General features: G+C 38.3%; 1 protein-coding gene and 1 pseudogene across 1 annotated transcript; one reads left to right on the top strand and one right to left on the bottom strand.

Annotated features, from left to right (window-relative positions):
* Positions 1–1,470: 1,470 nt before the first annotated feature.
* Positions 1,471–2,558, bottom strand: LOC147481337 (violaxanthin de-epoxidase, chloroplastic-like; annotated as a pseudogene).
* Positions 2,559–8,842: 6,284 nt separating this feature from the next.
* Positions 8,843–9,966, top strand: LOC147481336 (uncharacterized). Its single transcript, XM_086578904.1, has 2 exons — positions 8,843–9,115; positions 9,199–9,966. The coding sequence occupies exons 1-2, from the start codon at positions 8,843–8,845 to the stop codon at positions 9,964–9,966; spliced, it is 1,041 nt and encodes a 346-aa protein (XP_086435030.1).
* The last annotated feature ends 12,068 nt before the right edge of the window (positions 9,967–22,034 follow it).

The following is a 22,034-nucleotide window of genomic DNA, read 5'->3' as shown; positions in this document are numbered from 1 at the left end:
GGGAACAATGTACACTTGCAAGGCCACCATAAGCTACGTCCCTGATAGCAAGTGGTTCTACACTTCATGCGTTAGTTGTAAGAAAACTGTCACTGGAACAGTATGCACACATTGTAGTGTTGGCGTGGTCGATAGGTGTGCAAAAAAAGTTTTTTTTTTCTTCGTTAAGTCATTTCCCGTTTTTCCCATCGTGCTGTCCACACTCTCATCCATGATCTATTCCTTTTGTCCCATAAAAAAAATGATGACGCAGGTATATGCTACGAATGACAGTTAATGATTCATCTAGGGACACCACATTTGTTGCTTTTGATAAAAACGCCGAACACTTGATTCAGAAGCCAGTTAAAGAATTGGTCCATATTTCAAAGGCATGCTACTACCAGATTGTGCATCATTTTTTTTTATCTAACAGAGTTTTCGTTGTATTATACCTTATGTATTTCACCGTATAGGAAAATGGCTCGCTACAGCTTCGGAAAGAACTGCAGCGCCTTGAAGAACGGGCGTATGTTTTCCAAGTTAGAGTCACTGACTATAGTGACAAGGACAAGTATGAATCATTCACCATCGAAAAGATTTTCCCAGAAGACATTGATAACACAATAGCCAAAGAAGTATTAAATAAGGTACTAAATTTGCTGATTAAAGGATTACATCTCTACAGCCTTGCCAAACTAATTTTGCCCCAATGCAGTGTGACCAAGGTTCAATATTGGAAATTCCAGCTGAAGCCACCTCAAAAAGCCTCCTCGCCCAAGAAAAACAGCCGTGAGGACCCACCGGCAAAAAAGCCTTGCAGGAGAATGGATTGATGTACGTAAAGGAAAGTCATGGGCAAAACTGCGATATTTGGTGGTCATGGCCAAGGGAAAGTCTTGGGCGAGCGTAAAGGAATACCACTACAGCGTGGCCGCCACCAACCACAAGGGCTACTCCATTGCAAGATGCACGGCCAAGCAACTACAAAAGGCATTCAAATTGATTACCTTACAAGAGTGTACTTAGCTTTGATAGGCGGTGTATCTTCTTCGATGTTTGCTATTTTTTTGTTCATCCCTTGATTGCTCGTCGATAATTTTTTTTAATATTTATGATATTTCCCCTGATTCAATCAAAAAAATTTGTTGTCAAAGTGTGTTTTATTGCAATTGCAGCTGACTGTTTCCAACCCCCCCTATATTCGTGTATGCATGAATGAAATGAAATTGCCTGTCATGACTGTCATAGCCTTTTGAAAACCGGCTAGGACTGGGAGAGTTTATCATGCCTGGCCTCGATGGGCTGTTTGGCTGATCTCCCGCCAAAAGAAAAGTGTGACATTTCGCAATTAACCACTTTGCGAATTTAAAATCCAATTATTCAGCTACGAAGTATTCAGTTATCTTCATCTGTTCCTTACCAAGGTATCTCATGGTTTCTCCATTTTCTGTGAGACATTATGTACACCTCCTAAATTCGGAGTCCTGCAGTCTCACATTCACTCTCTCTATACAGTAAATTGTTCCTTCTGTTTAACTTCAATCTTAATATGCAATCTAGATCCTTCAGGAATACCCAAAGGCGGATCCTGACATGAACAGTTATCAACCATATAAAGCTCCCATTCCTTGATGCCACACTTCTCCGGTTAATGAAATCAACTTCTCTTTCTCTATCTCATCCGGGTACTCTCCATTTGGACTAACAAGTACAGCTCCCAATTATAAGACTACCCCGCAACCTTAGCAAAGCGCCACTATAATGAAACAAACCCCTTTCGGATCCTCGAAACATCAACAATTGTCCAAAATTCATTTGACACCACACCATTATCTAAAACACTAAAATAAAATGTCCCCGGAATATTTCCTCTTTTAACTTCGATATAGCGCCTTTATCCAAACCAACTTCCCGTCCAAAGTGCTAACTTGAAAAACTAGCTCATACCAAAATGACCCTCTTGCCTTCCCTCTATAAAAAAGCTGGTATTGACAAGGAAAATGATCATACGCAGGGTTCTGCCCTACCACAACACGCCAACTCCAATCTAAACCTCCCAACCAACCCACAAAGAGATCCTCGGCAGCCTCATGACACAAGTCCTGTCCTCGAAACGTTTCCATTGGAGGCACATAAGGTTTATCGGGAATCTTTGCATCCAGTTGGAGACAATTGTGTTTTTGCAGTACACATAGAGAAAATGCCTCCAGAGCTGGACTCTCGTATGATGCTATACACCGATAATTATAGACCTGGTCAACCGGACTGCATTTGTTCAAGCACTGGAGAGCATTCCTACAGTTAGGATCCAAGAGGCAGTTCAATACTTGCATTCCACAATTCTTTACCATGCAATTAAGTGTTGAGAAGCCCTTTGATCTCAAATTTTGCAACATAGGAACAGGCCTTATGTATGCATTAATGATCACCAATAAACAAAATCTTATATCATCAGAATTACGACGATCCCATGCCTCAGATACCGTCTGTGCTACTTCTTTCGACTCAGTTGTGCTATTTCCTTGTATGATGCTGCTCACTTTGCTAAACAGGTTCCCTTTCACTTCTAAGCCCATACTTGAGACTGGCTCACTCTCGACTGACGTGACCCATCTTCGCGTGGCAATGGAGACAATTCAGGTTCCTGAGGGTCATTCCCATTTTTAATGCAAAACTTCTAAAAATCAGATTGAAAGCACAAAGAAAATTATAGTAATCAAGAAAACCTTGCAATATATGGTTCATTCAATGCAAAGAGAATTATGAGAGTTCAACCTCAAAAGAAACAGTCTTGTAGCAGTATCAATCTCAAAGGAAAACAGAACTTGACTAAAAGCTCCATGCTAGAAATAATGCATTACAACATTTGCATTTTTTTTTTCTTATGTATTTCTAAAGTCCGATATAAAGTGAAATGCTCATAAGGACTGTAGTAGGGTTCTAGCTACAACTGATCCCTGACTTTAAGGGAATATGACAGTAAGAGGTGGAGTCAAGTAGTCGTTACCCCCTCTGAATGCTTCTCCAAGCTGAGGCCAGTCAATTGAATTCAAAACTGCTTGCAAATCATCAGTTCCTATGATGGGGTAGGTCATAGGAACTCCAAAGAACTCCAAGTCATATGAATATCATCAAGCTGGGAACTGATTTTAATTGTATGAATGCAGAGCATAAGTTAAGGCGTGACATATTACCTTTCCATTATAATCTCTAACCTATAATTCACACAACGCGTGACATGCTGCTGTAACGGACATTATTCTTATTACAATTAGGTGTTCTCTTGAAACTGAACTTCTTCGCGATTCGCCCATCCTTTCACCAGGTACGACCCCTTCACCTACTTAATCACTTTTTAGTTTTCCATTTTACCTCCATTTCAAAAGCTAACTTGAACCCTTCCTTTCATTGCATCAGGTGTTGGATGCTTATCATTACCTCCTTCTCTATTATGTTCCTGCGGAATCATACCTTAATGCAAGCTCAATAAAATCAAGGTTAGTTCATTTCTATCGTCAAAAAAGGGATTATAGTCTTTTAAAGCATTCGGTAATCCAATTCTGGTTCCAATAAATATTGTACTTTATACTGTTAGTTTGAGATGTTGTCTCATAATTTGGCTTTTCATGAAGCTTATCATCACATTGTATCTGCGCACCCATTTATATTTCTTTAAAAAAAAGGGGAGTAAGGCAGTAGAATAGATGCTGCAATTGAGGCTTTGGAGTTCTGGGAGGAACTCACAATGATACACCATATCACAGTTACACCATATCACAGTGGAGGAGCTAATTGAAAATTATATCGCATATCGACATCAAAAAGATTAAGGCAATCAAAGGGGTATCTATGGAGTATTGAAAGCAAATAATATGTTCTACTTATGAAAAGCAACTAAACAGAAATAGAAAAAGTCTTTCAGGACACAAAATGCACTCTAACAAATAAGTTAATAGTGAGTCCTAATATCTGAATCATAAGATATCAAGATCTATACAGTTAGGTAAGTACAGATTAATTTCATTTCAAACCACAGTGAAGCCCATGATATGAAAAGTATCAACGTATCATCCCATATTACACAACTAGCAATACATATGAGAAAGAGGTCAAGTACTCCTAGGGACCATGATTATCTTTGCTACTTAGCTGTTTCACCATATAGATAAAAGGAATGCTAGCAGGCAACTCAAGTTGGGAGTGGCATAAAGGGTGTGAAGTATATGTTAATATTGAAACATTAAAGACACAGAGTAAGACATAATCAAACCTGATAAATAACTTGAATAAATCATTAACTAGACTGATATATATGTCATTTATGGACTCCATTAAAGAAACTCATAGGGATGAGGTAGGTCATAGGAACTCCAAAGAACTCCAAGTCATAGGAATATCATCATGCTGGGAACTGATTTTAATGATAACATATTTTGTCTTTCATTGCATCAGGTGTTGGATGCTAATCATTACGTCCTTCTCTATTACGTTCCAGTGGAATCATACCTTAATGCAAGCTGAGTAAAATCAAGGTTAGTTCATTGCTATCGTCAGAAGGGATTATAGTCTTTTTAAGCATTCGGTAATCCAATGCTGGTTCCCATTATTACTATACTTTAAACTGTTAGTTTGCGATGTTGTCTCATAATTTTGCTTTTCGTGCAGCTTATCATCAAATTGTATATACGCCAACATTAGTATTTTGTGTACTTATTTACCTAATACCCCAATCTTATCAAACTGTTTATAGAAACCATGGACACCCAAGCATCATCATACATACATAATGAAACTGTACAAGAGTTCATTCAGAACCAACGAGCAGCCCAACTTGAGGTTAGATGTCCTTTAAACAATTTTTTCATGTACTGGCTTTCCTACTTATTCCCTCGTTATTGGTTTTCTAATCTATACTCATACTTTTAACTTGAATGAATCTGTCAAAGGCCCTACGGATAGCTGTTTCTGGCACTGCTCCACTATACCAACAGCGTGCACTACCCCACACAATGGATTCTGATGTAACTATGGGAGACTCATCAACACAACACTGGTTATCTCATGAGGCTCTGATCTGCGCGGAATCAAATAGCCAGTCAATCACGGTCTAAATAAGCTCTCTATGTCCACACGGAACATGCATTCGCTCCTTCAGTTAGGACCCTCTCGGCGTTCAATAGCTCAACGTGCACGTCGACAGCGGGAGGAAGCCCTAAGAGTTTCAGCCACCCAAAGGGATCGCATATATCCTCCTTCCCTAACTCACGGCCTCACAGTGGAAACAGCAGTACATTCTATCGATGCAACAAGTTTCACTACAACCACCCAACAAGCAGATAAAGGAAAGCATATTGTAATTGTTGACACTCTTTCACCCCAGCCGTACATCAACTCAGAACCTGCTGGACTGTCATATGGTGGATGTTCTTCTGGCGCAACTCAGCATGAGCACTTTCCACTACCAACACGTAACTTCATCCCCGGTTTTCATCTTGGGTCATCTTCCTTGAGGAGCAACATGTAAGTACTATGTCCAAACTTAAATATTTCCGTAATGAACAATTATAAATTACTAAACTAATTGAATACTAATTGTTTTTTCCCTACCGAAATTAGCTCCACAAACAATTTGCCTCCAAACATTACTGAGCCGGATGTTCCCGCTCAGGGTGCTATTAGGCCCGAGGAAATTTCTGAAGAAGCATCCGAATATTCTGACGAAGAATACTATGACATTGACGAACTTGAAAATCCAACCGAAACAATGCCTTTTATCCCGGTCGAGCGTCATTACCTTGGGGAACTAGATGTTCAATGTAAGTCTTGCTTCGCTTTACATTGGAGCGCAGAGCAACTCTCCAGTTCAACTAAAAAAAAACCTTTATTCGGATCATGCTGTCTCCAAGGAAAAATAAAATTGCCCTCACTTGATCCACTGCCCCCTCCGCTTGAATCACTCTTCGAAGGCAATGATTGGCTTGCACGTGATTTTCGGAAAAACATTCGGGGATATAATGCTTGCAATGCATTCACCAGTCTTGGCGTTAAAGCAAATGACCGAATCTTGAAAGGACGTGGACCAAAGTCGTTCACTATACATGGAGAGCTCTACCATAATATTGGATCACTTTTACCTGAAGAACATGTCGACCCAAAATACACCTAGTTATACATTTATGATGCTGGCGCAGCTTTGGATTATCGACAACAACGCAATAAGCATTTACTCAGGGAGGTGCTAAGTATTGTACAAAAGTGTTTTTTACAGCAAACAAGCGTGGTCAAAGTTTTTCAAAAATGCAAATGAGGTCTTAAGTTCAAGTGCATCGGCGGACAACAATATACCAGCCTTCATACAATACACTCCAGGAATGGATCGCCGCCGATATAATCTCCCGGCCACTTTTGAAATCGCTGTGGTATTACCCGGTGATGAGACAAAGTATGATATGTTACGAGACATCGTTATTCACTACAAAAAAGGTGGACTAGAGAGGATAAGTGAATGCCATCCTGCTTATACACCTCTTCATTATGTACTTCTTTTTCCTAGAGGAGACCTTGGTTGGGCACCGGATTTGCGACAATGGGATGTCAAGATCAATTGCCCAAGTGATGCCAGATTAACGCAAGCACAATATTATTCATACCGTTTATTTTACCGTCCAACTGAATACTCTTCCATACTCAGGGGAGGCTCCCTCTACCAACAATGGATAGTTGATGCTTGGGCTGCAACTGAACAGAATCGCCTGCGCTATATTCGCCTGAATCAAGACAACATTCGTGTGGAAGTGTATAATGGTTTGACGGACATTGCAGCAGACGGCCTACCTCTCGATCAAGTTGGCCAGAGTTACATTCTCCCATCGTCTCACACGGGTAGCCCGAGACATATGTATGAGATCTACCAAGACTCAATGGCCATTACGCGATACAACAAACACCCAGATGTATTCCTAACAGCAACAGCAAATCCGAATTGGCCAGAAATCATAAAAGCTCTCAAGCCACACCAAACTGCGTCTGACAAACCTGAGGTGGTTGCCTGTGTATTCGAAATGAAAAGGAAAGCAATAATGGAAGAGATAAAAAAATAATGGTGTGTTTGGCGAACAAGATGCATCCGTCTACACTATCGAGTTCCAAAAATGAGGACTGCCACACATGCATGCACTCATCTTCCTCAAGCAACCCGATAAGATCTGTAACGCCAATCAAGTCAATAAGATTGTTTCTGCGGAGTTCCCAAACCCTATCTCGAAACCTAATCTTTTCGAGACAGTGAAGAGGTGTATGGTACATGGGCCATGTGGACCTAAAAACCCAAAGGCCCCCTGCATGGAGTATGGTCGGTGTACAAAACATTATCCATGCGCTTTTATAGATGAAACTACAATGGATCAAGTTGGATATCTAGTTTACCAATGACGCAATACTGGGAACGAATATGAGGTGCGCGACTGCAAAGTTGATAACCGAGATGTCGTCCCCTACAACCCCCTTTATCGAGAGATGTTCAACCGCCATATAAATGTTGAAGTTTGTGCATCGATTAGATGCGATTAAATACATTCACAAATACATTTACAAAGGGCATGATAGGGCAACTATGGTTATTGTTGGTACTAATGATGAGATCAAAGCGATTACATTGATGCGGGTATGTCGGGCCACCTGAAGGCTGCATGGCGTCTTCTCGAAGTTCCCTCTGCACAAAGAATTACCACACGTTGAAAGGCTGGCGGTTCATTTGGAAGGGATGCATCGAGTTATTTACAATGCAAAGGAGTCAAGGGCTCTGGTTCTTCAAAGAGCTAGAAATCGAGAGATCAACTCTAACGGCTCTTCAAATGTTGTGCCGAAGATCTGGGTGCCCGTGGATATACTTACCAGGAGTTTCCACAGTATTATGTCTGGAAAAGAGATAAAAAGATTTGGAAACTAAGGGAGCACGGTTATGCTATTGAGAGAATGTACTTTGCAAATCCAAATGCCGGAGAGCGCTTCTACCTTCGCTTGCTACTGACTGCTGTTAGAGGACCAACATCATTTGAAGATCTTCGTATGGTTGATGGCTTTGAGCATGACATGTTCAAAGCATCATGCGTTGCACGTGGCCTTCTCGAATCCGACGACGAGTGGAGAGAATGTCTATAAGAGGCATCGGTGATGAAGACCGGCTACCAACTACGCAGACTGTTCATCGTAATCCTTTTGGAATGTTCCCCAACTAGTCCTGCAACACTATGGAATGAATTTTCTACGCATATTTGTGACGATCTGGCTCACATGATACGTTCCAAGTTTAACAACCAGAGTCCGACTACAGAGGAAATAACTGATTATGGTTTGTTCCTAATTAACAAGTTGCTTATCGAAGCAGGTAAGACTTTATCTAATTTCCCAGACATGCCAAAACCAAAAAAAGATTGGGACCAGCTAGGTGGGAACAGGCTAATTTGGGAGCAGAGGGAATTGTAGTACGAATGTCTTGAACAAGAGGCAAATGCAAATGTGGAACGCCTGAATGTTGAACAACTTCATGCCCACACCGAGATAATAGATTAAGTGCAAAACATTATGGGAAAGACTTTCTTCCTAAATGGTGCAGTGGGGATAGGAAAAACGTTCGTCTACAACACAATTGCTGCTACTTGCCGTAGTCAAGGCCATATTGTCATCAATGTTGCATCGTCGGGAATAGCATCGCTGCTGCTGTCTGGTGGCAGGACCGCACACTTTACTTTTTGCCTCCCAGTGGATGTTATGGACAACACCTTCCTCGGGGTTTTCAAAAAACTCCATACATGCTGAACTGTTCAAGGAAGTTAGCTTAATTATTTGGGATGAAGTCCCCATGCAGCACAGACATTACGTCGAAGCCGTTGAAAGAACACTAAGGGATATCCGAGAAAATTCAAAGCCTTTCGGAGGAATTACTATGGTTCTAGGCGGAGATTTCAGGCAAACGTTGCCTATTGTACCAAAAGGCAGCAGAGAGCAATTCATCGGAGCATCAGTGAAAAGATCCCAGCTATGGACACACGTACAAGTCTTGCACTTGGTACATAACATGAGATTGGAGATGTCGAGCCTAATAATGCCAAATTTCATGGATTACTTGATCAAGGTACTTTACAAATCAAAAACATCATAAAAATTAAAGATTAAAAAGGCATGTTACTGACTCAAATTTCTCTGATTTTTTTTTAGGTTGGCACAAATCCTTTAGATACTGTTCAGTTGCCAAGAGGGATACGAAACTGTGCTGACATAGGGGATCTTATTTCGTCAGTTTATCCAGATTTGAATGTGAGTGGGACGGCAACACCAATTTACTTGACTGAAAGAACCATCCTAACTGCTCGAAATGATGATGTCAGCATCATTAACCGAGCTGCCCTGAATTTGTTCCTCGGGCAAGAGATTTCTTACTTAGCTGCAGATAAAGTTGTCGATGATATTACAAGCCCTCAAAACAACGGATCCACATACCCTAGCGAGTTTTTAAATTCCCTAGATCCCTCAAGCTTGCCACCGTTTAATCTCCAATTGAAAACAGGATGCCCTATAATGTTGCTTAGGAATATTGCCCCAAGAGATGGGCTTTGCAATGGAACCCGTCTGATTGTATTACGCTGCAAAAGTAGAGTACTGGAAGGAATGATCATAACTGGAGCCAAGGCTGGAAATACTGTATTTATTTCGAGGATATCCCTAACGCCATCAACAACTGAAATGCTGTTTCAAATGTCGAGACGGCAATTTCCCGTTAGACTGGCCTTTGCAATGACAATCAACAAGTCTCAAGGACAGTCAATCAATTATGTCGGCATCAACTTAGAGACCCCAGCATTCAGTCATGGCCAGCTCTATGTCGCACTATCTAGGTGCACGTCTTCAAAAAGAATTACTGTCCTACTACCACCCGATTCATCCAATTGCACCACCAACATTGTATACCCTGAAGTGCTTTTGTAGCATCGTTAAAGGTAAGTCGACTTATGTCTACGCATTTCTTACATTGCCTATTATTAGATATACATAACTATACCCTCCTCTTGATTGTACTGTACATCTTGGATATTTGGGAGTGGGTTTACAAGAGCACTTTGGCATTATCAGCAACTTAATAATGGCACTACTACTTTATTAAAACAAATGCCTATAATCGATGACTGTATTGTGGCACATTAATCACTCATGGACAGGTGAGTCAGATCAACTTTTGAACATGATCTTAGTATTATGGGTATTAAGCGGCATGCATTTATTTGCCATCCTTCTGTTTTTCGTCTTATTCGCTAAGCACTACTTTGTGAAGATGAATTGTAACTGACTATGAACCCCCATTGAAAATTTTCTTATTGATTCTACAGCTTCAAATCACTCAAATGTCCAATGTCAAAAGAAACCGTTTACCTATTAAAAAGTTGCACATTAATGAAAGCAAACACCTGCTAAAGGTTTTCCTTGTGATCAACGATGGGACCTGCAGATCTCAGGTGAGATAACCATACAGTATTTCTCTGAACCATATATCGTAAAAGTAATAGTTTGACAGAATTTATTATGAATAGCATATACTTACATGATTTTCACACATTACATGCATCGTGTTACCCATGCTCGTACTATGCTTTGCCGGTGTATGCTTGATGCTTGCTGCTTTGCAACAATGCTTTCGGATGCATATTTTTTGTCGACCCTCTTATGGATCTCACCCTTGCAGATCTTGGGGCCTGTTAGTAGAGTTTGTAGATTGGTCAAATGCTAAATGTTATCTCTAAATTGTGAGGTCATGCTTAGACAAAGTACTACCTGTATGCAAAGGTTCAAGAATGAACGGATCTCTTTCTTCAAACTGTCACGTATCATTCCATATATTTTCTCTACATATGCAGTTAGGTGTTGCTTGAACAATAGGGCTGGGCATTTTGCTTCAATTCTCGATTTATCTGATTTGCCTACCATGCCACTATAGCCACTTGAAATCCCCATGCTTGACACCAGTGATGAACGGAGACCCTGAGTTCAACTTACTGTTAGGTCTCCTTCTTTGGTCTTTCTATACTATCAAAATGGAACTTTGCTTTTTTATTCTAGGTAAAAGAAGCTTACTTGTGCCATTCTAGGGTGTTAGTTCTATTAGGGAGGAAATGTTAAATGCAAATAAAATATGGCACGATTGGAGAATTGTTTTTATTTTGCCTTTTACGAGAGAGTGTTAGTTCATGATTTCTAAATAATCTGAAGAACACGACTTCCTCATGTTGAATGATTTCTTTAACTTCCACACCCAGAATATGCGTACTTTTGTTGTCTCCCCTTTTTTTTTTTTTTCATTTGTACCTTTCTTTTTTCCATTGCTTTCTAACCAGGATCCTAATTCTCAAGTGGTGCAGGCCAGTATCGGTAGGCTCAATATACGTGGCAGCAGAAGCAACCAATTCTACTCCTATGCTACCATACCAGTTCAACCTCTGATTTGCTAAATACAACGTGCACGGCGAGCATCAAAACATGACATTCAATTAGGTTGCATCCTATTAATGTGATTCACTTTGAAAGGAAGTCTATGCAGTTCACTGTTTTGCTGCTTCTATGCTATGCACCTGATGCGTGGTTTAAAAAATACCGTTTCCAATCATAATTTTTTACCCCTTTCAAGAAGTAATCTGATTTAGTCAGCCTGGTCATATAATAAAAAATTAGGTAACAAAATCCAAATAGCATGTCTTCATTTGGTCATATAATTAAAAGTAAGGTAACAGAATCCACTAACAAAGATATTAGGATCTGCTTCGTGTACAAGTAGTCCATTCTATATTTGAGCATAATAACTTACCATATACATTTTATTTCTTCTCCCCATGGATGGTAGAATTACCAACGACAAATATGGACATACATAATTCACTCCCATAAAGAAATAATCTAAAGAAAAAATACTGACCCAACAAATACTTCAAATCTAGGTAACTTACTATATACATTACTTTTCTTTACATTTATAAACTTGGTAATTGATACAAATGGGGTCATCAAATAATTTTATTATGAATATATAGAAACTATACATATACATAAGCTTGGTATTTATAGCATTAAACGATCACATTACCAAGTACCTCATTTATAAAGACTAAGTGATTAGTCTGTACAATGTTATTTTCTATCAACTCCTTCCACTCAAAGGTTTGTTATTTATTTACAACGAATATACTTAGTTAAATAATGCATTCTTTCCTCTAATTGACATATAATGCTGTGTTTTTAGAATGGATAATCTTTGCAGAGTACCCGGTGACTCTAGCGAAAAAGTTCTTGCTACACGCGAAGCAACATCTCCCAAGGGTTCCTCGGGTGGCCATGCAGCCTTAACAATGTACGACTACAATAAGAAAGCACATCTAAAGCTCACTGTCAAGATTAGAAATAACAATGGAAATAGTGTCTCGACAGAAGCAGCATGTTTGTGTGGTTTTCCTAACAGTTCACAATGCATGGAGAGTATTGATTAACTAACCTTTGAAATTTAACTGCTTACAAGGAGCTTAATAAAGGTTTAAACGAAATATATTTATTCACAGCTCGGGTTAATGTATGTTGATTGCCATTTTTATGTATTGACCATTATAAAAAAAAAAAAAAAAAAAATGGGCTTCGACGTGGGCTTAACGCGTTGCCCTTTCTCCCTCTCCCTTAAACACCTTTTCCGAACTGTTACTTAATAACAATCGCAATCAATATAATAGTACACTAAATTAATTCCATTCTTTAAAAAATACTAATAATAACTCCATTTTTCAGGCCTTCCTCTTTGTCCAAATTTTCTGCCCAATAAATTCATAACCATAAAAGTAGTCGGTTACAAAGTAATGGATTAAGTAACGTTCCCGATTTGTTCTCTCAACTCTACCAGTATAAAACCCGCGAGTCTGCAACATTTCTCCTCAACACTTTGAACAAAGCTACTTGGTGTAGACATCCACCAGATAACTGAGTGTTTGGCACCATTTTAGTTACAACCTCCTAAACTTCAAGACGACCTCAAGTTTTTTTAAGAGGTGAGTCATGGTTTATTCACTCTTCTCTCTCTTTACTCAACTTTTTGACTTTTTCCTTTATTTCCCTTCCCTTATTATTGTTGCTGTAAAATAAAATTTATGCTTCTGTAATAGCAAAAACTAAATTGGTTTATTGTATAAATTTTGGGAATTCATGTACCGGTGTCCAATTTAAAAAATAAACAACAACCTAACAACCGGAGCTTTTTGGCTTCAGTGGTGTGTTTTAAAATTATTACTCTCTCCCTTTCTCTCAGTGGTGTGTCTTTAGATTGTATTCAACACTAAAAAAAAGATTCACAAAGCAGCAACCACGAATCCACAAGCTTTAAATTATGCTAAAATTTCTATACTAAAATTTGTCTTCATTTCTATGCTAAAATTCCTTCCCCATCCATTCTGATTGGTTTTTTTTTTGGCCGATTCAATTTTCCTGCTATTTCATTTCTAAATCCCACAAAGGTTTAAACCAAATCTTTGATTTGGTAAATCCTTATCATCTGCGTGCTGCTTTACTGTCATTGACAAGAAATTGATTATGCTTGCGTTACTTGAACCTATCTATGCGCCTGTAACTGTCTTTCTGCGTACTATTTTTTGTTTTGCTTTGTTCTTTCTTTTTAGTTCTTTTGTTCTTTTCTCATTTTTTTTACATCATACTATCTTCAATGCATTTAAGTTCATCACCTAGGCATCATTTTATAATTCCACACATCGGTTTATGCTTTCAACTTATAATGGTACTGCAATATAAAATTCATATTAGAACCATACAATAGCCAAGCTGCACTACATGCTTGCTGTAATTGTACTGGGTTGTCTATGCGCAAAGTGGTGCAAAACAGTGTAGACCTGAACCTTTTCCTCTGTCTTCTTCAATTATACGCTAACAACTTTAATTCATTCTCCTTATGGTTATGAACATGCATATTGTTTATCTTGCTTGGTTGCCCATTGGTAGTATTTTTCAATTCCATAGCACAACTAACAATTTTGACTAATATGTAGGTCATGGAATCGGGTATGTCAGTTTACACTATTTCTTTCAAAACCTTACTCCACCACATGCTCAAGCATTTCAACATGTGCAAAAGTTCCTACGGATACACCCTACACGAAAATTTATAGGAGGCATGGGTAGAAGTTGAAATCTCCAGAATAAAAACGCAGAAGATATTCTTAGGAATACGTTCACATGACAAAAAAAGATCGGAACAGGATGCTGCAAAGAAAGCAATTGCTTTTTTTACAAGAAGCCCACGGCTGCGAAATAGAAGACTTCAACTATAAGGACAAAAAAAAAAAACTTACGGCGCTTACCTTGGCGAATAGAATTCGCATTTGACAAACTACTTGAACAACATCAAGCTATGCAGGCAAGTTATCAGTAGCTAATTGAAGAAAATAAAGTTCTTAAAGAGTGTCTCATAATTGAAAAGAACGAGCATGCTGAAAGTGAAGAGGAATATGATAGTCAATATGACCCATCTGAAGATGAGGATGTCAACCACAGTTCTTGACATTTTTAAACCCCTTTGGAGAACAAATAGTACAATTTATCCATTTGTTATGCTTTCAATTACAACTTTTTAATAAATATGAAGACAATCATCACGATATCGAAGAAACCTAAGGTAGCATATTATGAATTATGATTTACTCCAGTATTATATAATTGTTTGGGTTAAGGATTTTTAGCTTGCTTATTAGAGGACAGTTCAAACATTTTAAGAACCCCTGTGCCCACTACTTGATCATCTATTTTAAGTGATTTATTTTTACTCTGTTTATGTATGTTTAGTGATCCAAACATTTGGATTATAATTGTGCACATTGGATTCTAAATTGATCGGTTAGGTTAGTTAGTTTGTCTATGATTTTCAGTGCCGAACATTGGCTAATACTGTACTATTTTGGATTTCAGGTTTAATGGGTAAAGAAAACTTATATTTCCCAGCTTTGTTTGATGGTGATTACAAAAGGAATAGAGGTGATACTCCAAATGGTGAGACAACTTTTCACCAACTCATATCCTAGATTTATTCAATATTCACTGATATTACTTGATTGACGTGTATAAAGATAGAATAAAGCTTTTACGATAGTCGTTGAACTTTTAGAGCAACCCCTGCTCAATAAGTAGAACCTTAGTAGAACCTCCACTATGGTCTCTCTCAAAACCCAAAAAAGATCATTTAAAAGTAGGATTGCCTAGACAAATTTGGTAAAAGGATTGCAAAAGCAGTATAACTATTGTGTCATGAACGCTATCAAAAGTGCCAAATTACATGGATGGTATAGGAGTCGGCCTATTCCTATGATGTCATGGTTTAAGCCTATTGACCATGGGCTTATTTTCTTTTCTTTGTGTGTTGGAATGCAAAATGATGCTAACTTACAGGCTATGTCATGTTGACTTTCATGATAAAGTGAGTAAGTTCATAACATATGCTTATTAAAGAATGAACTTATGTAGTTTGCTAAGCCTTGAATTCCTTACGATTTGGTGTTTGTTATCCTCTAATTATATATGGAAACCCATTTTAAGATGCTTAATAATATGTATGCTTCTTTGCTTTTAGGATTTCATCCTTTGATTATTTACGTTGCCTACTACTACATGATTCGGTTTAAGAGATAAAAAGAAAAATGCTTATTGGACATAAATTCGTTTGAATGTGACCTTTTGGTCCATTTGTGGTTAATGTGTTTAATAGGTGGATCTATACCTGCATTTCAATGCAACAAACATATTTCTATTAGTCTTTATCTATAAAAGTTGGCTGTTGCCTAAGGTTAGATGGCGAGCTAAATGCAAAATATTTAGGCCAGTACTACTACATTCAATGTCTGACAAATCAACATTTTAACTCTACATATTTTGAATTATCATGTCTATGATATGCTTGGTTCTGATTGTTCACTGTTGTAGTTAAAAAAAAAATTCTTAACCAGCTGGAACTTATTAGGTCAATATATTTTATAGATTTTGCTGTTTATATATATATTGCTATTAGATTTTGTAGGATTTCAAATTAGAAAACTACATTTCATGAGCCCTAATATATTTAGCATGATGGTCATTATCAAATTCAAATTGATCATATTCAGCCATGCCATAGAATGTGATCGGTAGTGGATAAACTATTGTTCCATTCACAACCTACTCTTTTATACAAAAAAAAAAAAAAAAACATACTAATTTTTGTTTTCTCGCATTGGATAAATAATTTTGCTGATCATCATCTTGACGTCGCTACAAGCTATCCAATTGGCTTGACAAGAGCATTCTTTTATATATGTCCCCCACCCAAATCACAAATACCACATATACGAGCGTAATGGTGGTGAGGTTTACATATGGTGGCCAGTTAAATTCTACATGGTGGAGTTTCCGTTTACGCCATGCCTATTAGCTCCCCATGCGAGGAATGTTAACAACTTTATTTTTTATGTATGTCTCGCGCTCTTGCTGATTTTGGTTTTCCTTTGTTCATGTGTTATCTATTCTGTTTTTAGGAACGACTGTTTCTTTTTCCTTTAAGTTTTTTTTGCATGCATAATGTTTGTGTGTTTGTGTACTAGGTAGTGATGACTCAATTCACTTGCCTTCTAGATGTTGCATTCATTTATACTTGAGCAACTCATAATTGTGTCTTTACAAAAGAAATTCTATGAGCATAATTTTTACGTCTAATTTCTTATAAATTGTAATTTTGTATTGGCCCCCCCTCCAGCTATCCCTCTCAAGGCAAATTCAAGTGTATGGGGCTGTTATATTGTTGTCATATTCAACATTGGCTCACATCACAGGTTTACAGCTAAAAAAAAGATAAAACTCTAGGATTACATACCAGCGACCTTGACTGTGTACTGTTCTTCATTTTTGTCCTTTTTGAGTTTTGATAGATTGTGTTGTGTTACTTTTGTACCAGCTCAATGTGTGTGTGTGTTTTTGTTACCAACATTGGATGAACAAATCATATTTGATGCTTCGCGTTGAACTATCCGAAATACATTACACTGTTAAAAAGAAAATGAGAAATTTCGTGATATAAGCCCTGTTTGTGTTTGTACTGTAAGTGACGAAACTTGCAGAATGTAGATGATGCCAAAATGATAATTGGACTAACGGTTAATACTTTGGACCTACTTGGTGGACTCTATAATTTTCAAAAAGTGCATCCACCTCCACTATATCAACAAGCTCAATAGCAGTCTTTTCCAATGCTTAACATATAATGACCTCTTCATTCATAAAAAGTTTGGTCTACTATGTGCCAGGAGCTAATATTTGATGTGTTTTTTGCAGGCCAAAGTGGGATGGTAGTCATTAGGAAGGTGACGAAACTTAACGACTGGATGCACTTTGTTTAGCAATACAACTTGGATCATATTATGTGGACATCGAGCTCATGGTATCTATCTATTTAATTGCCGCTGAAAACAAAAATTGTGAATGGAGTTGATATAAGTGACACGTGTTTTGTTTATTTTAGTTCTTCATTTTTCATAAATGTTTTCCAGTTCTACCAGGCGATGCGAAAGAACTTCCTGTTTTCATAGACTAATGTCTCAAATGTTTAAGAATTAACATACTGGACCCATTATAACTAAACTGCATCATGTTTTATAGGTAGTTAGATGGTCTTTGACATTAAAATGCTTCTAGAAGCTATTTATATCATGAAAAGTAGCATATGCGATTATATTGCCGCTTCCTTCTCTCTTTTTGTGATTGTGGGTGACCTTTCTTTCCCTGAATTAGTTGCGCCCTTAGTCCCTTTTAAATTATTTTGTAGAGTACAACTCAGTAACAATGTTTCTTGCTTTACGAATTGTCTTTGCAAGATGGATGTCTAATGACCACAAATTTTTCGTCTAACTTCGTTTATATTATAATTTTGTATTGGCTTCCTCCACCAATCCCACTCACGGCAAATCCGGGTGTATAGGGCTGTTATTTGGTAGTCAGATTCAGCCTTGGCTCACATCTCAGTTTTAAAGCTCAAAAAATGGGAAAAAAATGAAGTTGGAGAAAGGTTTACTGTCTATGTTGTGGTACCAATGTGGCCAGAAGGAATACCAGAGAGTGGATGATAAGAGCCCAAAACTGTAGTTTTAACCCCTTAACAATCATACTTTTAGACCAATTATGTGAATAATAAGTAAGAGTTAATACTGATTACGTGTTTTTATGCATTTCAGGCTTCAAAGTCCATTAAGTGCAGAAATATGCCACTTTAGCGAGATAAAGGAGCAAAGGTCGGTTACTAAGGAGTTTCATGATTAAAGGCCAAGATTCAAGAAGATAAAGCCTTTCTAAAGCCCGGTCAAAAGCTGAAAAGTCGACGCCAAGTGCGTAAACAACACACAAGTCGTGAGAACTTCCGGCGTCAGATCTTTGGACTCGGACCTCGAATGGGGCCTACCTTATGTCAAAACGACCGGCTCGGAAAGAGATTTCCAATGGTCCAAGCCTTGACCCAATCAGAGGAGCAAAAGTGGACGAAAAGTCTGTTGAAGCCAACTTCAGCTGAAGAGGCCTTTTGGATTTGAAAGAATTGGGTTTTGGGCACGATTCTCGGCCCAAAACATGGCTCCAAGCCCATGCACGATTTTTGGATCTGAATGTATAAAACCCAAAGCTTCACTCTTTGTTAATGGTAGATAGTTAGACCTAGATTAAAGATTAGATTAGTAGCCTCCATTAATTAATTCTAGATCTAGTTTTCCTTAGATTTAATTAGTTTAATTTAATTAGTTTCATATCTTGTTTTTATTTAATTCCTTGAATGATTGTTAGATCATTTAATTAGATAAATAAAATAGTTATTATTATTCAATTTCGATTTTTGTCATTTGCATTTATAGATCTAGTTTAAATTCTTGTTCTTATTTCATTCTTAGTTAATTAATTAGATTTCAATTATTGTTTAGTTAAATTTCATAAAGTTAGAATCTTTGTAATATGTTGTATTCAATTTCAATGGGAAATGATGGTTTGATAAATCAAGGCTAAAACCTCCATTAGAGGGGTTGATGAAGCCTTGATGAAAACTTAGTTGTATAGTGTAGAAGCATTGTAGAGTCTATTCCATTCTAGAAGGTCATGTTTCGCCATGAGAATGGGTGGATGACCTCACATGCTAGTTATAATTGGTAGAAATGCCATGTTAATTAGGGATTAGAACGAGCAATTCTTACCGTAAGAACGTAAGGATTGGATTACAACAGTCTATTCTAGGTGATTAAGTTGGATTCGAGGTGGATTCAATTCCCCTCTAATTCTTTATCTAGATTCAAGAACATTAGTATTTCCATATATTTCGTAGTGACATTCAACATATTGCTTTTCATATTGCATCGTAGTATAATTCCCCTTCGTAAAGCTCTCATTAGATTTAAGACCGACTAATTAGACTAGAAAACATTCCATGCTAGAGCACTAGGAGTGGAACGAATTTGTTACTCCACTCTATTTCGATAGAATTGAGAGTAGAAACTTTAATAAAATGGACACGTAAATAGTTTAGTTTTCTTACGTTTTGAGTACATCGTTCATTTCGTTGGGAAACTATTCAATTTTACATTTATCAAATGGCGCCGCTGCCATCTTAGTTGCACTTTAGCATTGTTTTCATAGTAGAATTAGTCATTTTTAAGTCCCATTAAACCCACCCACCCTTGTTTGATTCATACTGTGGTTGTCCATTTCAGCGTTGAAAAAGTTCCGCAAAAATATACACTGAGTGCGACTGCGCCTATAAGGAGCGCTCCTGCGCCCTATACTCTGGACCCCGAGCGCGACCTGCCCTCATACCCAGCGCGACCCGCCCTCATACCAAAGCGGCGACCAGCTCACTTATCGACCGCGGAGCGATCAACATGCTATCTGGCGCACCACCCTCTAAGCTGAAATTTGCGGATTTCCACAGTTTGTTTTTGAATTTTGATTTTTCAAGTTTTTCAGTGTTTTAACTTGTTATATACACTGAACACGATAAACAAGATGCTATTCATAAAGCGAAGCAAGGACGCAATCAAGTATTCCTTTCTTCCACACCTCGCGATCTCCGGTTAGAGGTTTCTACTAGTATATCGAAATTTTTGGAGTGTTGCATGTTTAGTTAAGTTCGACTTAGTCTTGCATGAGATTAAGGTCCGGTCGAAAAAAACAACTAACGTAATTACACGGCAACGCGTCAACAAACAAGTCTATCTAGTTTCCCACCCACTACACCTCTAGCTGCTATTTCACACACACCACCGATATTATGGTGAAAAAGAGAGACTCCTCTCTCGACTTTTATAAAGCCTTGAGCGATAGCCCTAAATCTTGCATCGTTCTAGCGGACCCGATTGGGGATTTCCGCATCCCCCAAATATATTTAATTTGTTACCCGCTTTTCATGGTTTAGACCATGAAAAACCTTATCGGCTACACGTAGGATTGAACAAGTCCTTACAACATTCCACCATCCTACGGTTGGTGCGAACAAATTAAATTGAGGGTATTCCTTTTCACCTTAGCTGATAAAGGCGTCTTGGTTAACTTCCCCAAGCCTAATTCAATGGACTCGTGGGCCAAACTTGTTCACTGTTTATGGAACATTTTTACCCACCCCTAAAGATGGATGAAATGCTTTCCAAGATTCACTTCTTTCGGCCGAATCCTCATGAATCATTTTCGAGGCTTGGAATCGTTTCACCGATCTCCTTATAGAGTGTCCACACCATCACCTAGCAAAAGACACGTTAGTTCGTGCCTTTTTCAAAGGACTTCTACACCACCATAAAGAAGTCCTAGACATAATGAATGGGGTAGTTTCCTAAGTAAAGGAGCCTCGAGGCATATAAATTTTGGAAGATCGACTAAAGCGTAATAATAATTGGGGGTAGTGGCGATTACTCCGCCCGCTAGTTCTTCTTCAACAGTTAAGGCTACCAAGATGTTTGAGGTTAAATCAGATCCCGAGCTTAAAACTCTAATTGAATCCTCACTAAAAGGTAGAGGCCATTTCGTACAACAAAAGCCTATCCCGTCATGAATGTAAATTCAAATCCATGTAGTTTCGTTGAGTCCCGAGCATCCCGACTCCCATTTCCCTATAGCCTATGAACATTCTTGTTCCATTAATAGTGAACCTAACGCCCTTGGAGACAAAATCCCAACTTCGGTTGGAGAAATAACCAACAAGTCACACCTACGAGGTACAATAATCAATATGTTAGGCCAACGCTTACGCTTATAACCAAGCTCCACCACAACAAGGACATGATCAGGGTAATTATAATAATTATATCAACCAAGCACAACCTCGACAAAGTCAAGCACAAGGTCAATGTAGTTATAATAATTATAATGCTAATAGAGGTATCGTTCCGTAAATAATAACTATCACAATCCATACCATAAATAATCAACGCGAGATAGTTCCAAATACACCACCCGTGACTACTACACCCACACAACCGGATCGTCTTGACACCTTCATACAAGTGAGCCAACAAATTTTCCAAACCATGGCTCAATCTAACCAACACATTCTACAATCCGTTAATAATTTAAACCAACAGTTAGCCCAAGAGAAAGCCCAACCAAAAGGTGTTTTCCGGCCAAGCAATACCCAACCCTAGAACAACAAACACAAACCTTTTAGGTAAACGGTAATACTAGTACGGAAAACTACAACCGTAGGTGAGCTAAATGCCGTCACCACTCTCCTCGCTCTGGAAGAGTGGTTGATAACAAAGTAACTATGCCTATAGTTACCCCATCAAGATACTCCTACACCGATATCGAACTAGATACGAAATAGAAACTGAAGAACCTACCCACCGTAGAGGTACCGGTTAAACCACAACCTAAGAAACGAAAGCCAAGGTTACACATCAAGTTGAGCCATACGCTAAATATAGAGTGAAACCACCGTTCCCTCAGAAATTAGCCATGCTAACCAGGGATACTAACTTTGA

Source organism: Coptis chinensis, chromosome 8, assembly GCF_015680905.1.
Source record: "Coptis chinensis isolate HL-2020 chromosome 8, ASM1568090v1, whole genome shotgun sequence".
NCBI lineage: Eukaryota > Viridiplantae > Streptophyta > Magnoliopsida > Ranunculales > Ranunculaceae > Coptis > Coptis chinensis.
Note: the sequence above shows the minus strand (reverse complement) of the source record. Positions and strands in the feature narration are given on the sequence as shown.

What these genes read in the sequence shown, in the direction of transcription:
- LOC147481336 (XM_086578904.1), top strand. Translation starts at nt 8,843, where the DNA reads ATGCAGCACAGACATTACGTCGAAGCCGTTGAAAGAACACTAAGGGAT. An exon ending in TCATGGATTACTTGATCAAG is followed by an intron (nt 9,116 to 9,198) that starts GTACTTTACAAA and finishes ATTTTTTTTTAG; the next exon opens with GTTGGCACAAATCCTTTAGA.